We start from the raw sequence: 16484 nt of genomic DNA on the forward strand, positions 1-16484 counted from the left end.
CGATTGCAGCTCGCTTCTCGAACACACGGAGCCGGCCCTCGCCGGCCCCACCTCGCCGAGGGTGCCTTGCGGCCGCCGTTGCATACATTTGATTCACTCAATTTCGTCCTTGGTTTCTTACCCCGTTGCGCGAGATGCCTGGTGGCGGAGAGATTTCCCGGTCCCACCTTTCCATCGTGGGGTGCTGACCCTACCCTCTCCCCATCAGGTGCTCTTTTGTTGTTGACGTCGAATTCCATTAGAGGCAGACAAGCAAACTGTTTCTCTTGGCCTCTGTTGTCTGAAGGCTTTGATCGGCTGTGCTTTAAAGGAAAATAAAATAAATTCATGCGTGCAATTCTGTTTGCAATTCATTTCTATCAACATTTCACTTCCGTTACCAATAGCTGACTCACGTGCTGCTTTGGAATTTGGGAGACAGTCCAGGAGTCAAATTAATCCATGGACTGAGGTCAAGCTCCAGGTGAGGCCCGGGGTGAAGGTGAAGGGAGCTTTCGCCTCTGAGATGGTCACGCACCTGAGCCGGTTGCGACTGGTTTCGCTACCAAGTCATCCTTCGTGACCTCTGGGGATGCATATTTTGGGAGCGGCCCGTGTGTTGGATGGAAGGAGGGCCTGCAGGTGATTAAGGGTCAGGGCACGGAAGTGTCTTAGTGCCTGAAACCTAGGGTAGTTTCTTGAGACTCTGCTGGGAGGAAGAGCAGAGATAATTGCCTGGAAGCTGTCTTCTCCAATAACGTTTAGACAAGGGCTGTGTTTGCTGTGAGCACAGAACTGAGGCAGCTGCGTTCCCTCTCCTACGTGCCAGGAAGGAGTGGGTTAGACCCCCTGGATGAGTGGGGGAGATGCGTTTTATAATATCCGCGCGAAAGGGCATTGTCTTTTATTCTTGGTCTGGGGAGAGGAACTGATGGACTGTTCACCCGTGGAATTTTGGAAGCCTGCGGAGGATTGCCTGGCTGTTCACAGCCCTAGATAATGGGAGAATGGGCAATCGTTAGTGTGCTTATGTTCCGCACTCGTATTTTAGCTTTGCAGTGTATCCTATGTTGTGTATCCTCTTTGGCACAGGTAGACACCACATCTTCCGAAGCATCCTCAAATCTGAAGTGAAGTGAACTGACCAGGCTTCTGGGGCCGGGAGAGCTGCAGTGGTAAGTTATCCGAGTGAACGATTTCTTGTCCACCCTCGTCTTGTAAATCTCAGCGCTTCCTCACTGGGATCCGTGTGTGGTGCTTGGGATTCGGTTTTGTTTCCGGCAGGGTGCATAGACACAGATCTTGGGAGGACCATCTGGCAGGACAACCTGGTTCTGGCTAAGGGTGGGGGAGAAATTTCTTGGGTTTGCAGTCCTGCAGGAGCTGACCTAATTCACACCCCCTGCATTAATACACAGACTGGAATTCTGCAGTTTTTGCGCTTCTCCAGATTTGGCGATGCATTCTCAGATTTCCCGTATGTATAAAGAGCTGCATTTGTTAGAGGAGATCCATGCATTTCCCTCTCTTTAATACATCTTCGAATGCACTTCCTCAAACGGATGCATTTTAATTTGTCTTCCCCGCGTTGCTTCCAGCGCACAGAAGGCACGACAAAAGCACAGAAAAGCGCATGCAAACTTTTCCGTGGTCATTTTTCTTAAAAACAGCGTACCAAGAAACCCAGCAGCGGAAACCGAAGTGGGAACGAGGCAGAGAGAAATGTTGACTGAGGTGCCCAGGAGCCACCCCTCCCTCTGGTGGGTCGTGCTTTGGGGGTCTGCTTAGCCATGGCCTCCCTTCCCCTCTCGCACGTGCTCACACGCGAGCTCCCGAGTGCACAATGGTGCACACTCTTCCATGTGCCAGCGGATGGCTAATCTTTTCCCCTCCACCTTGGCCTTTAATGAAATATTGTGATTTCAAATCTTGTGAGTCGATGATTTATGGGAGCCGGCGAGGTCCGTGCGTGTTGGGGGAGAGCCCGTTAGCTCCCAGTGTTCTCTCTAATGGACCAGAGCGAGAGCGAGAGCGAGAGTGAGACAGGCGGCAAGAGAGGGAAAGGAGTTGGTCAGCGGAGTTCATCTTTGTTCCTCGGCTGCCTTGCCGTCAGAACTGCTTAGGAGAACGCGAGTTGGCAGACGGTTGACAGCATTAATTGGCAGGCCAAAGCCCTGCAGGGCGCCCCGTTTTCCGCTCCGGCCCGCTTCTCACGCACTCCAGCTGCAGCGCCGCGAAGCCTCGGAGGCGGTGAAAGGGCCGCGTGTGACGGGGCCACGTAGACCGGCCTGGCTAGCCCTTGAAAGCACACCTGTTGGTTCACATCCGCCCCTCACCTGTCTCAGGTCACGATGGGGCCCCTGGCCCGTCACTCCCTGTGGGGGCTGTGCTCCCTCCCCGGCACCCCGAGGCATCCCACGGAAAGGAGAAAGAAGGTGGCACCCAGGAGCACCCAGGAGCCTGTGGGGCGTGCGCCGTCACTGGGGGAACCCACCCCGCTTTCAGGGCCTCATCTCTGGAGTTCTTCCCTTCCACGGACATGTGAGCCCAGAGTTTTCCCCTGAGGTCGTTTGCCTCTGCTCTTGTGATGTTGTTTCGGTTTCTTGCTGGATGGGAGAGGAGAACTGCTGGGACCAGCGGCCGATGGAGCGTCCTTGACCCCTACGTGGTGGAGCTGGCCAGCCCAAGCAGTGAACTGAAACGTTGCAACGGAGGCCCGCCAGGCTGCCTTTCCTCCCATCGCTCATGGCTGGTGGCCGTCGGGCTCTCTTGCTTCCTTCTCACTGGGCACTGAACTCCGCTCACCGACTTCCTGCCACGAAAAGCACTGGCTGGTTCCTTCTCGGTGACCCTCCCTGTTTGCCATTTTCTTGGTTACTGACGAAAACACATCTTCTCCCCACGCAGCCCGCAGGCCCGGCTTTTCTGCCAGAACTTGCTATCCCTTCTCCCCACACGTCTCCCAAATACACGCAGTTCCGTGATTTATGCTTCTCCGCAGTGCGCTCCACTGGGGTCTGTGGATCACAGCAAGCTCCGCGGTGCTGGACATGGTGCGCCCAAGCCCGTGGTTGGCCGGGAAGGAGTGACCAGGAGTAGGCGGGTCGCTGGGTTGCGGCGCGGAGGCGCGGGGAGGGGCGCCCGTGTCCCTCGCCTCGCGGAGCTGGCCTTGGCGAAGTTCTGCGGGAGCCGAAAGGCAGGCATTTGGACGCCTCCCTATCAGCCACATCTCCCCTGGCTTAGGAACAATTCCTTTTGTCTCCGTTTCCTCGCTGTATCCCACGGCTTCAGTTGCCTTTGGCTCCCTCTTATTTCCCTGGCGTGTTTGTGTGTGCCTGCTCTTTTGTTGTCTTTGTCTGCCGATTGTTACCGCTCACTTTGCGATCCCTTGTCTTCCGCTCGATTCCTGCAGCGAGAGAAACTGTTTGTGTCTGTTGCTATATAATTAGCCGCAACTGAAGCCCAAGCCCAAACCTCCTCCCGAGATTCACACGGAGCCAAATGAGGTCAGATGCGGCTGCTTTCTCACCTGCCTGGATTTCAGCACAATGAAATATCTGTGGAGATGGGGGGCGGGGGGGGGGAGGAGGAGGAGGAGGAGGCGGCTGGGTGTGTGCTTTGTGCTGCCCTGGACTCGTATTTGAGGCTCTGGTGCGCTAGCAGCCTGTTTGGAGAGAAGAGGCCAATGCACCAGGCAGCTCGCCAAGAGCCTCGCTCGTGCTGAAGAGGGGCTTCGCGTCACCGACAGCAGACTTTCCTGGCCCGCCGCGCAACCCCATGGCGGAGCTGCCCGTGCAGGCGCTCCCAGCCTTGGCGTCCCAGAGGGCAAGCTGGGCTCAGGATTACCTTGGAAGCCCGAGGCTGGCTTGCATTAGGGCCCAGCAGGGACTGCCCTTCGGACCGCCCTGGCGAGGTTTGCCCCGCTCAGACTCCCAAGTGCTCTGCAGTGGAAGCCAGTCCATCTCTGAACTGGGAGTTCGATTCACGGGCCAAGAACGCTGCGTTTGAAACCGTGCGCGTGTGGCCGACGTGTGGGAGTCTGTCCTTGTGAAAACTGCGGCAAGCATCTTTTGATCCGCGGGAGAAAATGTGTCTTGCTCAGAAAGGCACGTGGCGAATTTGCACATTCAGAAAAAGGAATGCCAAAAGCGCGAGAGTTCCCAGGAGCCTCGGCAAACCCAGAAGAAGAGCGCTCACAATTCGTGGGGAAGTTCATCGGGGTGCTTTGAAGGAAGATTTGGAGACCCTCCGTGAGCACAGCCCTCCCTGATTCGCACTTTCCCAGTGCCTGGGCTCAGCTCTGTTTGGTCCCAGGCACTGTTTCTTCCAAGGCCGTGCCTGGAGATGTGGAGGATGGAACATGGGGCACCCTGAATACAGAACTATTGAGCTCCATCAGCCGAAAGGTGGCCTTCCTCCAGAACTAATAGGAAAGCTGGACGCAGCTTCTAGACGGGGCTTCTCTGTCGCACAAAGTTCTGGGATTTGTCTGCTTGTCCCGGCTTCCATGGACACCCATTTCCTATCCACCTAAGGTGGCTGGAGAAATCTCAAGTGGCTGAGACCCCACCCCACAGATTCCACGCCAGCCTCCCTTCTCTGGGCCGTGGGGACTCCATGGACTCGTCGAGCATTTTTAAAAAAGCAACAGCCTCTTATGCAGATCTACTCACAGAACAATCTGTAAAAGAGGCAAGAATATAATTTCCCCCACAGGCTAACGCATGGAAATACTCATTTTGGGGGATTTGCGTACTTGGGGGGGGCGTGCAAGTCTTCCGTGGGGTGTGTGCATTTGCTGTGCTCTGCGTTTGTGCGAATGCCTTTTCGCCATCTCCGGTTCTGCCAGCGAGCAGGCGGAGACAGACGAATGCGGGCCGCGCACTGTTGCGTGGCGAACCCCCGTGCCCCCGCGACTCACCCCCCCGTGCCTTGAAAGTCTCGAACCTGGCACCGTCCGTTCATTGTGCGGGGCGTGGAGCAGGGTTGCGTCCAAAGCCCCGCCTGGCCTTTCCCCCGCTCCCATCTCAGCCATTCTGAGCTGCACAGTCATATGCTAAAAATTACAAGGACGTCGATAGGATTCCTCCTTCCCCCTCCAACCTCCACATTTTTAATTTACATAGATACATATATATATATATTTGGCAATTCATGTAGTGTAGCAAATTGTACTTCATAAAGCAAAGGTTACGAGTTGTTATTGCCTTGCCGAAACAATCACGAGTGGCTGATCCTTACTCCGGGCCACGGCGCTCTCTCTCCGAATGCTTAGCACTGTTCCAATCACCGCTCCGGATTTATTCCAGTCAGCGCGGATGGGGGGTGGGGAGGCCGCGGGCGCGTGCACCGAGCGCGGCATCTGGATTTCGCTCGCCTCGCCTCCTCCCACTCGCGTCGGTGCAATGCACTCCATCGCCAGCTGCCCTGCAATCGGTTTGCGTGGGAAGGAAGCGCAGGAAGGCACATTCCTGTGTGCAGAGCGGAGGCTTCCGGGTTCCCGCGCTTGCCCTTCTCTCCCTCCGGACTCCCGGTCCAGTCTGCACAGTTTTCCCTCACGGGCCGCATCAATCTTGCTTTGTCTGCGGAGGAGAATTTGGAAGTTTGTGCGGGTTTAGGGAAAATGGCCCCAGCGTGCAAGCGCGGCCCGTTCCAGCATGTTTCTTCGCTTGCGCTGAGCCAGCGGCGATTCAGAGAGGTGAAAGAGAGCGGCTTGGGCGGAGCAGTGGGAGGATGACCGGATCCTTCTGGGGATTTGAACGGCCATTTTGCACCCACCCCGACTCATGAGTAGCCCTTTCGTCGCCAGCGGGCTGCTGCCACGGCTCTTGCGCTGCACCTGTGGCCTCTGCGCCCAGCCTGTGCTCCCACCTTCTTGCGCCGGGGAAACACAGTCCGGGGGGCCGGATCGTGCCCATGGGGCCGACTCCCCTCTGCACCCCCTGGCAGTCCCTTCACCCCTCCAGGTGCCCCCCAAGGCCACGGCCCCCCCGCAGCGCCCCTCCTCCGGAACACAACTGCATCAGGCAGGACCTGTGTGTGTGTGTGTGTGTGGTGGTTTAAAGAGAGAGGGGGAAAAGCACACACACCACGTCCTCCGGTTGCCATAACGACCCAATGCAAATCGCTTTGCCTGCCTTGTGCCTTCCCTCTCACCCACAGACTCCTGCCCGCCCTGCGTCTGACCCACGCCCAGCCCCAGGGCACCCGGACGGGGGCGAAGGGCCCCGCAGCGCTGCCGTTCCCTTGGTGGCTTCCGGCAGAGCCGCCCCGTGGCCCCTCGACGCGCCTTCCGGCTCCTGCGGGGCGACGGGGCCACCCTGCCGTCCGCCCGACATCCAGGCTTCCTTGGCGCCCCAGACCCCCAAGCAGGGGGGTCGAAGGCCGTGCTTCCCAGGCCTGGCTGCTACCCCTCCCTCCGCGCGGAGGTTGCCACGGACCCGCGGGCCAGAAGGAGCCACGTGGGTTGCAGGAGAATTGTGGGCAGCGGCCTCCACACGCGTGGGGCACAGCGACCTCGGGAGCGGGAGCGCCCGACGAAGTCCGCCTTGGCCAGCCTGTGGGGCGAAGGGCTTTGGCTGCCCCCCTCCCGCAGGCCCCCTGTCTCCGTGAGTGGCGAACACGCCACCTCTGCCCGAGGGCCTTCTGCACATGCCCCGCATCCACGCCCCCCGCTCACGGCTTCTGACCTTTGCGTCCGCTGGCGCAGGTTGCGTTCGCAGTGGGGACGTCCCCCATCACGGTGCCAGAGGCCTTATCGATTAGGATCGTTTTCGAGCTTGTCGCGGGGAGATATAGATTTTCCCCAGCCGCTTGTATCAAAGAGATGATTTATTTGTCTTTGCAAGAAAAACAAATATTCTGCTATTTCCCCCACCCCCTTTAATCTCTAAATACTTCGGCGCAAAATCGATCAATCGATACACGGACCGCAGACAGTCCCTTTCCTGTGGGCTCATAAAAACGTTAAATACTCATACGTGCGAAGACATTATGCAGGCAAAGCTGGAGCGGGTGGCTGAGGACGGACCACTCCTGAATCGCCAGGCGGGTCTTCCAAGTAATCAGTTTCCCTGCCCTGACTCTGTCTCTGTAGATTTTGGGCCGGCGGCGTAAGAATTTTGTTTCGGTCCCGCTTCCCCCCGGTTGTGCCAAGAGGGGCTCACCCGGCCCCTGCCCGGCGGGCTTTGTGGACCTCCAGGCTTCCTTATCGTGTCCCTTGGGTTGACACCTGCCACTGCGCGGTTCGCTCTCCGCTGCCGCCGCTTCCTCTGGCTGCCTGCCTCCTCGGGATGCTCAGGTTTTCGCCGTGCTGAACTCTGGGGTCCGTCGGAGGCGCACCCAGAGAGCCTCGGTGACCGGGCACGCTTGGGACGGGACGGCAGGCGCCGCTCGATGGGCTACAAACCACGCAGGGAAGGCAGAGGAAGAGGTGGGGGCTGTGGACCCCCGGCAGAGCGCCAGTTGCCCCGCGGCGCGTGGACGAGGCGGAGGGGCCGCAAGGCCCGCGGATCCAGCCCTGCTCCAAGTTGAAGCTGCGTGGACAGCTTTGCAAAGAGAAGCCGAGTCCTGCTGCGTGCGGTTCCCGTTGCGCGTCGGACAGCGCATACGTGGGGGGTCCCTCTCCGCGCGCCCCCCCACCGACGGCCAGAGGCAGAGGCGTGGGGTCCGGGAGGGTGCCGGGGCTGACTTTTGCACGCCGGCTGCTGCCCCCGCTTCCGCTGCAGAGCCGTGCTCACCGCTCCGGCGCCGGGGCCTGTGACGGACACGCATGGGTGTGGCGCACGGTGTGCGCCTCCCTGAGGTGCCCCAGAAGCCGGATAGTGTCTCGGCTGCGCTCTGCGCCTCGCTCACGCTTCCCAAACATCTCTCTTTATTTATAGCTTCCTGCGAGATGTCACCCGCCTATTTATACAGATGCTTCTTTCTCTTTTGTACGTGTTAAAAATACATATCTTTACCTTCCTCCCCTGGATCTACCCCTCCATATTCATATTCATATTCAAGCCTCGGGGGATTCACTTAGCAAAGCCACCGGTGATGTTTCGACAGGTGACGTGCAAGGGGCAGTGGCCAGGGAGGGGCTTGTTGGCTCAGGTGGCACATGGGCTGAGGAGGCCAGGTGGAGGGACAGCGCCCTCGTGCCTCTTCCGAGCATCGTGGGGTGCACCGCATCCTCTTCGGTTTGGTTTGGGCGATCAGAAAAGGCGATTTGGGAGGGCAGTAAAATAGTGCCCCTCGCCCGGAAGAAAATGCGAGGCAATATTGAGGTTTTAATGGGTCACAGGTTAAATCCTGGGGCAGCTGCAGGGAGATTCTCCTGACAGAGTAGCTGCCCGGAGGTGGGCTGGGTTCGGACAACGCAGCTCGCCATGATGGGTTTTCACCACGGCCGGTGTGTTGCATTCTCTGAACCCAGGCACGCTACTCTGCCATGGTGGGGTTGGACGTTCGAAGCCATGCTGGGAAACCAGGTTTGTTCTCTGGTTCTCTGGAAGAGCAGCAATTTCAGGAGCTGCCCCAGCCACCCAGCCTCTCGCTAGGAATCAGTGAGGAAGAGGGAGGGGACACAGGCAGGGGGCAGTGGGACTTGAGATTGAATTTCAGGCTTGGGGTGATGGGCTATATCCCCGCCGTGGGAGGCCTGGTACTGGCAAAGTTCCGAGAACGTGGCACTTGAAAGAGCCACTGGATTCTGCTCCAGGTGTTGACCAGAAAGCACAAAGCCGGGCTGGACCTGAGCTGCGCCAAAGGGCCGCCTTGCTCTCCCCACCGGAGGATCTTCAGGGACGCCGGCGCCGTTCTCTGCTCCAGGCAAGATCCCGCAGGCCATCCATGCCGGCAGAAGATCCCGCTCCATTCCCTCGTCTACGGATCTGAGAACTGGTCGCTTTTCATTCTCTCTCTCTCTCTTGCCTCGAAACGGACCGCTGGCTACCTAATCGGGCCTCATCTGCTGCCCAGCCTCCCATTTTGGCTTCTGCAGAGCTGCAGAGGGACAGAAATGTCGGGAAGCCATTAGCTACGGAGGTGCAGAGAAACGCAGGGAGAGAAACTCTCATGCGCGCGCCGATGAAAGAGAAGATCAGAAGGGAGGCCATGAATGGGAAGTGCGCAGCATCCCAAATCAGCTCCGCGTGTCAGTGGAGGGCTCGTGCCCGGCTCCTCTTCTTTTCCGAACCAGCTGCTTCCCTTATCGCTAACACGCAGCACATGTTCCCAGCGAGGTAAGAGGAGCGACGGGCGCTGGAGGACAAAAGGAGGCAGACAAAGATGAAGCTCCGGCAGCAGGCGCGGGGGAGGGGCCTCCCTGGCCTAGTTTTCTGCCTCTTCAGAACGGCTCAGCAATACCACCCTGCCTTTGAAGATTTACATATTTAGGTGGTGCCGAAATACTTCTGAACTGGAGCCCCCACTCGGCAGGGGGAGCGGCTCTTGGTCCTCCGCTTCCGGCCGCTCTTGGCGATGCCTTTCCCAGGCGGCCAGCCACCTCCGCCCTGCTTCTGTCCTCTCTTCTTGGCTGAAGCACCGGCCCCCTGGATGCCGCATGGAGGCCCGGCTTGCCCTTTCACACACCGGCAACCGTGGGGGGCCGGGCAGGGTGGGCACCAAACACCAGAAAACAAAGGAAGGGCTGAAGTACAGGTTGTTTGCCAAGAACACTGCCAGACAAGGTGCGGTGAAGCTCTTCCAAACCCGGAAGTGCCATGGACCCAGATAAAGATGAGATCGGAGGGCAGCTCTCGCTTTGCATCCCTAGCCCAATGCCCCCTTCAAATGCGTATGTATCTTAATGAAACACAGAGGACTCAAAGCAAGAATCGAAGGGGTGGAGATCCTGGCAGGTGCCCAGAAAGGTCGTCCCCCGGCACACTCAGCGTGTCAGCCAGCTCAGCCGCAGGCCCCCGTTCTCTCCCCACCAGTATCCACTTCTCTGCCAACAGCAGCATGGATAGCGCTATTCCATGACTGACCTTTCTCGTTCTTTCAGCAGTTCGACTGTTGCTGAGCATTCCAGGGCACCCGGCTCAGGTTTTGCTTTGTGTTAAAGCCGCACAGATCTCAGCCAGCCTCCTATCTTTTAAAACAGACGTCCTTTTAGCGTGCGGCTCTCCGCAGTTTTTAGTTGCGAAGGACGGGAGCCTCGGCCCCCCGAACTTTGCACAAACACCTTGTCATGATCCGGGTGGGAAATATTGTACGTTGGCTGAGAACGAGGAGAAATGGAGAAAGCGGCTGCGTTGCTGCAGCAACCGGAGATCCCGGTGTTGCTGATTGCCATAATTATGAACGGGGTGGGGGAGCGTTGGGGCCTCCCCATTAGCGATGTGACAGGGTCCGAACCTGGGGCGCTCCAGCCTCGCCCCCTCCCCTGGCTGGGACATGCCGCTGCCCGTAAGCTGAGTCTCCGCCCGGTGCTTCACGGATACCTGCTGCTTGCCTACTTTATTACGCTCTCATGACGTCGGTGGCAAAGCGCCCCTCTGTATCGTGGGTCTAGGTGCCAGCAGTTTTGGGAGGCCCGTGCCAGCCGGGACTGATGATTTTGCTGGAGGGCTGTGAGGAGGTCTGCTCACTTGGGGAGGGGAGGGGAGGGGAGGAAGAGTGATGGGTCACACGGGAGTTGGCGGGCCACCTCGCCAAGGCCTCGCAGCCACCGTGCGACGGCCAGCGGTTTCCTGGGACAAGCCACCCTGCCTGCTGGCCCGCCCTCTTGGGCTCACAGCGGCCAGCGAGGGCCAGCTGCAGGGGGCAGCTTGGCCGGACGCAGCCGTTCCCGAAGACCCGGTGTGGTGTGGGAGCAGCGTGCCGAAGCGTTCAGACGCATTGCTCTCCTTGCAGGAACCAGCCGCGCTGTCTGGCCTTCATTCCCGCTCTGGATCGGAGGAGGACTGCGGAGTGCGGAAGGTATGGTCCTGCTAACGCCACCTGTCGGCCTGGACGTTCCAGGCTCTTGGGGGCTCTCTGGGGTGGGAGGGCAGGCCAGCCGGGGCACACCTGGCCCAGGAAGGCCTGGTTGGGCACCTGACGCAGGCCCCCACTGCGGCTGCCCACTGGCCAGCACCCCGGACTAGCACCGCCCCTGGGCTCGGGCCTGGTGCACACGGAGAACGGCAGAATACCCTGCGCTCGAGGGGCCTGGGGACCACTGGGGGTCCTCCGCTCGGCCGCCGCAGGAGTTCGTGCAGCGGGGGCGGCGTCCTCGCCCGCTTTCCCCCTCCTGAGCTGCCAGACTCCTCAGCTGTGCGGCCTCTGCCCACGGAGGGCTCCTTCTGGGCTTTCAAGGTGAGCAGCCCCCGGGACGGGCTGGTTGCCTTTCCTTCGCAGTGGCAGGTTCCACGGCTGGGGGGAGAAAGCGCCCTCTCAGCTTGGGGGGTGGTGCTTTTCAGGATGGAGATGGGGATAATGAGCCAAAGATAAATCCCGTTAATGCTAATGGCGAGTTATCTGTGGTTAATTACCCCTGAGAGCCCTCTCTTCCATCATGTAAAGTGACTTTGTCAAGACCACCTGCGACGACGGGAGACTCCACTCCACTTTGCTGGAGTTCAGCGGCCTGCCTTGGCAGCGGGGCCGGCCCATTTAGCCAGGCCTGGGGTCGCGAGGCTTCTCCGGCAATTCTCCCGTGGGGGCTTGCAGCCTTGCAGGGAATGCCGGGCACATCAGGAGAACCGCCGGGGCAACGCGGTGTCTGGCAGTCATAACATCTTGGGCAGACGTGTGTGTGTGTTGTTCCTAAGTTGTTGCTCTTTTAAGCAGAAGGAAGCGGTCCCGGCCAGAAGCCTTGGACACCTCCGGCTGTTCCACACATCAACTCCCTGCTGGTGGCACAGGAGACCAGAAAGGTAGGCGCCCTGGCGGGTGTTGGTTTTGGTCTGGATTTAGCCAAATTTGCTGCGTTCTTCATGGTCTAGTTGGATTCCTCTTGAATTTCATTGGCAAGTCCTTATACGATGCCCACCTGCATGATTCTCTTTTGTGCAAGAATGTTTCCATGTGTATTTTCCTAATGCCAGTATTTATTGTGTGCATCTTCGACCCGCTCGTCCTCTTCTCGGATACTCTGCGGTATATCCTGTGCATCTTTCAGAGGTATGTTTTCGTTTAGTCCACAAGTCACTTTGGTCCACCGTGGAAGCCTGGAAATGCACAGTCTTTGACTGCAGATTGGATTCATGTCTGTGTTTCCACCTGAAGGTGCCGAACAGGCCAACTCTGAATGAAGGGGAATGAATTTTGTATGCGCCCCCGTTGCCCAGGGCTTTGAAGCTTTGCTCTTAAAATTCTGGCTTTGAATCGCGCCGTCCTCAACCATGTCTGTGCCAAATTTGTGTCGCTGCCTCTTTTTACCTTATGGGCGCCTCAATTTTAACCGCTGCGTGTCGGGTCCTCTTCATGCTCGGAACGGCAAATGGCTTTCATGGTTTCCTGTTTGTTTCTCGAAGGTACAAATTGAGCACGTTTTTCTAAAAGCACCCTTGATAGAACACATTCCCCATCTTCCCAGCTAGTCTTGATTTCTGCCGTTGGCTAAATGCGGTGCTTTTGTTTTGATTTTTGGCAAGGAAGGGTAGCTCAGTACAGATTACGGTGAGTGCGTTTGCCGCAGGGCTGGGCCCCGTTCATTTCACTTCGGCGGGTTTATGTGTTTCCGCCTGACCCAAGGGGATGATTTCTTTGCTCGGTGCTGATGAATGTGGGAAAGGCGGCGAATAAGGTGAGAAAGAGGCACAGGTCGGCGATCTGGGCTTGCTCAAAGACCAGCTGAGTGATTCCCTGATTTGAGTTCAGCAACTCAATGCACCTGCCAGCCAGTCTGATGCAGAACGGAGGGGCGGGCGGGAATCCTGGGAGCTTGGAAGTGAGTGCGTGGCCTCGGGGCGTCTCGCTTGCAATTTCCCGGCTGCCGGCTTACATTCTGGCACAGCTCTGCCTGCGTGCATCTCCGTCTCGGCTCTGGGACCAGCTGCCGGGCAGGTGCAGCGGCAGTGCAGCGGGCAGGGAACGGGTCACGCGCCGCCTCCGCAGCCCACCAAGCCCCAAGCGGGGGGGGGGGGAGTCGGCAGGCAGGCAGAGGGCAGGAGCGCAGGGCCACCGGTCAGCGAGGGCCACGGCCTGTGGTGTGGCCAAGGCCAGCGGCCTGGAGGAGCTTCAGGAAGAAAGGCTGCGGGAGCCACGGGTTCCGGCGCCAGGAGCTGGGAGGACTGGGTTGCGGCAGCGGTTCCTCCGGAGCTGGGCTGGCTGCAGGGCGTGTGCCTCGTCTCTGCCGCTGCCCGTGCCTTCGGCTTCTGGAGATGCTGCGCATGGGTTAGGTGGACAACTGTTCTTGCCTTCTGACCCTGTGGGCGAGGAGCAGTCCTCGGGGGCATTCCTCAGAGGCCACTGCTGTCAGAGGGCCTATGGCGTCTTCTCCACTGATGCTGGAGGTGCGGGGCGGTTGCCCCCCCCCCCACAGGTTCTGCTCAGCCCAGCCTAGGTCAGACTCGGAGAGGCAGGGCCTGGCGCGTTGGACCGTGAAGGCTTCCCAAAATGCCCTTTCTTCTCTTACACGTTCTCATAAAGGTAACAGGAATGCGAGGGGGTCGAAGACCTCTTCCGGCTGGAGCTTGTGCAGGATAAAGTTTCTCTCCCCCGGATCTTGTCTTCTCCCAAGAAGGGCAGAGCCGGAGCCGCCTTCCCAAACCTGGCACTAGGATTCCCAGGGCCCCGCTCCATGGGCCGGGCTGGGAGGGGCCGCTGGAGTCGGATTCAGCGCAGGCGTGAACTTTCTGACCTCTGGCGCTTCCCCCGGCAGCCAATTCCAACTTTCCGCCTCTCGTTTATTTCCCAATAACGCGCCCGCTCCAAAAGGGCCCCGAGCAGGTAGCAATCTTGAAAACACAGCATGTTATCGCAGCATAAAACGTGCATTTATAGTCCCACATAAAAAATAATGCTTATAAAATGGATTTGAAAGATATATTTCATCTCCAGTGCATCTTTTAAACTATACAGCGAAAACGAAGCCCTGCTTATTTCTGGCGGATAAACTGGGGTGGGGAGGGGGCCGTCAGGCAGCTTGGCCTGGCCTGGGGTTGCCGCTGACCCGCCGTTGGTGGCGTGCACGGTGGACCGAGCGAGCGAGCGTTCATTCGTGGTGTGAGCGAGCCACGGAGACGCTGCACCCTGCAAGCCGATGGGGCACCCGATCCCAGACCGGTCCCCAGAACATCAGATCTTCTCAGTCCGGAAACCGGGAGAGCGGATCCCAGAAGACGCTCTGCTTTGAGAACCAGATCCACTGGTGCAAAGCAAAATCCGTAAAGAAATGGAGGGCCGAATGTGGAGAGGCCACGGGCAGCTTTGTGGGCGCAGAATTTCGGTTTCGGTGCGGCCTCCCCCGGCCGAGCGCTCCTTTTCCGGCCCGGCCTCCGGCCTGTCCGGGTGCTGCTTAATCTCCCGCAAAGGGCGCGAGGGACAGAGAGAGGGGAAGGATCCGCCTGCTCCCACTTCTCCGTCTCCGCATTAATCTTGATTATGAAGCCCTCGTGCTGAAGTTAATTTTCTTGTAGATGCCTATCAGTCATGTTAGCTGGGAATCTCTCTCCAGCTAATAAGGAAATCGCATTCCTTGCAACTTTATTACGCCGCTAATTAGCGCGCGGGACTCTGGCAAATGGGGCTGGGGGAGGGGGAGCGGTGGGTGGTTGAGGGGCGCTTTGTTTCAGAATCCGGGCCGGGGCGTTATGCTCGCTCGGCGCACGCAGGGGCCGGGGGCCCCGTGGGAAGGCCCCGTGGGACAGCAGCACCGCGGCCGAAGCCACACGGACGCGCACGGGGCAAACCGCGCAAGACGCGGCACGCGGCTGGGCGGACCGTGTGGGGAGCTCCCATGGGGAGGACCAAGTCGAACCCGTGCAGGAGGAAGCGTCATGACGGCTGGGCAGCCTGGGCTCCCGGAAGCGTCCTGGGGCCTCCTCCGTGAGCGGCACTGGCCTCGTCGGCCGGCCGTCGGTCTCTCCCCCGCTGGCACTTCTGGAGCTCGCCGGCCTGTCCGGGTCCACGCAGCCCCATGCAAGGGCCACCCGGCCCAGGCGGCTCAGCTGGGCGGGCATCCAGGCCTTCCCCCGCAATCCAGGGTTCAAGCCCTCATGAGCGGCCTTTCCGTAGGAGAGGGAGCCAGCGCAAGGGGCGAGCGTCTGTTTGGCGCGACGGTTGATGGTCGGAGCCCTTAACGGCGGAGCGCCTATCTTTCCAAAACACCCCCCGGCTTTGTTTCCCCCGCCAGAAAAATGTAAATTGGGGAAGATGGCCGTGTGTGCATTGTTTACTTGCGTATTAAAGCTTAACGTTACTTTGGGTACACAAATGGGTTATATGTACCTTTTAGCATATAACATGAGGGTACCATTTGGCAAACCTAGACAGTTCGCAAGCATAAAGGCAGTTGTTTTATTCTAACAATAATTATGCCGATCTCCAGCATGAGAGATGGGGCTGCGATCAGCGGCAACTGAAGGTACTTAACTATATCTTTAATTTTTTTCCGGTTGGGAAAAGAGGGATTTAAAAGCAAAGCACAAATGAGAAAGAGAAAGCTGAAAATGCAAAGCATCAATATTGTAATAAACAGACGGAGGGTTTTATCAGCTAGGTTTAGAAAGAGGAACGAGCCCAAACCATGATCGGGCAGTTAGCAGCTCTCAGTGTTTTTATTTTTTATTTGTTTCGTTAGAAGAGAAATGATCAGAAAGTGAACAGGGGAAGAATTGCCCCGGGGGAGACCGAGCGGCCATCTAGTCCGGCGTCCTGGCCAGATAGCGGCCAGCCTGGTGCTCCAGTGGGAAGCCCATGAGTCACCGCACCCTTCCACCCACACTCCCCAGCAACAGGTGCACATAGGCCCATGGATGCCGGGTGGGAGGGGCGTGGCGCCGTCGGTGGTTTAACTAACTCAGAGCCACGTGAACGGTCTCTCCCTCTGACCTGCCCGGGAGCTGCCACCGGGCGCTGCCCCGTGCCCCGGGTTTTATGCGGGGGGAGAAGAACAGTCTCACGCCCCCAGAGACCACGCGTAATTCCGTCTCCCCTCACTCGGCCTTTCTCCAGGGCCAGGTGCTGCAGCTGTTCCTTTCGCGGGAGGCGCCGCGCTCCCTGCCCTTTTCTGTGTCTGCGCCACCCCGTCTCAGCTGCGGCGAGCCAACTGTGCCCGGGGCGGGCTCCGGCCGCCCCATCGATCGCATCTGAGTCTGCGCTCAGCCTCAGAGGGGCAAAGAGGGTAAATTCTGATCAAGCCGCACTGAAGGAAACAATGCCCACGGCTGTGCTTCCTGCCAGAGGTTGGGAGTTGTCCTTCTGACTTCCCCATCCACCCCCTCCTCTGGTTTCTGATCCTCCACCTCGTGGCCTGTCCACTCTGGTAATCTCAGCCAGGGTCCCCTTTCGGCTGCATTTCTGCCCCTTTTCATTTACCCCCCTGTTCATGGGCCTGGACACGAGTGCACAGGACTTTCACTCCCCCAACA

General features: G+C 58.7%; 1 protein-coding gene across 1 annotated transcript in view; it reads left to right on the forward strand.

Moving 5' to 3' along the window:
* Nucleotides 1-9051: 9051 nt before the first annotated feature.
* Nucleotides 9052-16484, forward strand: part of IGSF21 (immunoglobin superfamily member 21) — a 118075-nt gene continuing 110642 nt past the window's right edge. The window contains exons 1-3 of the mRNA XM_044445293.1: nt 9052-9206; nt 10822-10887; nt 11740-11825. Of these exons, the coding sequence (XP_044301228.1) occupies nt 9052-9206; nt 10822-10887; nt 11740-11825 (307 nt within the window). The remainder of the gene's footprint in view (nt 9207-10821; nt 10888-11739; nt 11826-16484) is intronic.

This window comes from Varanus komodoensis, unplaced genomic scaffold (genome assembly GCF_004798865.1).
Source record: "Varanus komodoensis strain SLA01 unplaced genomic scaffold, ASM479886v1 scaffold48, whole genome shotgun sequence".
In the NCBI taxonomy this organism is placed as follows: domain Eukaryota; kingdom Metazoa; phylum Chordata; class Lepidosauria; order Squamata; family Varanidae; genus Varanus; species Varanus komodoensis.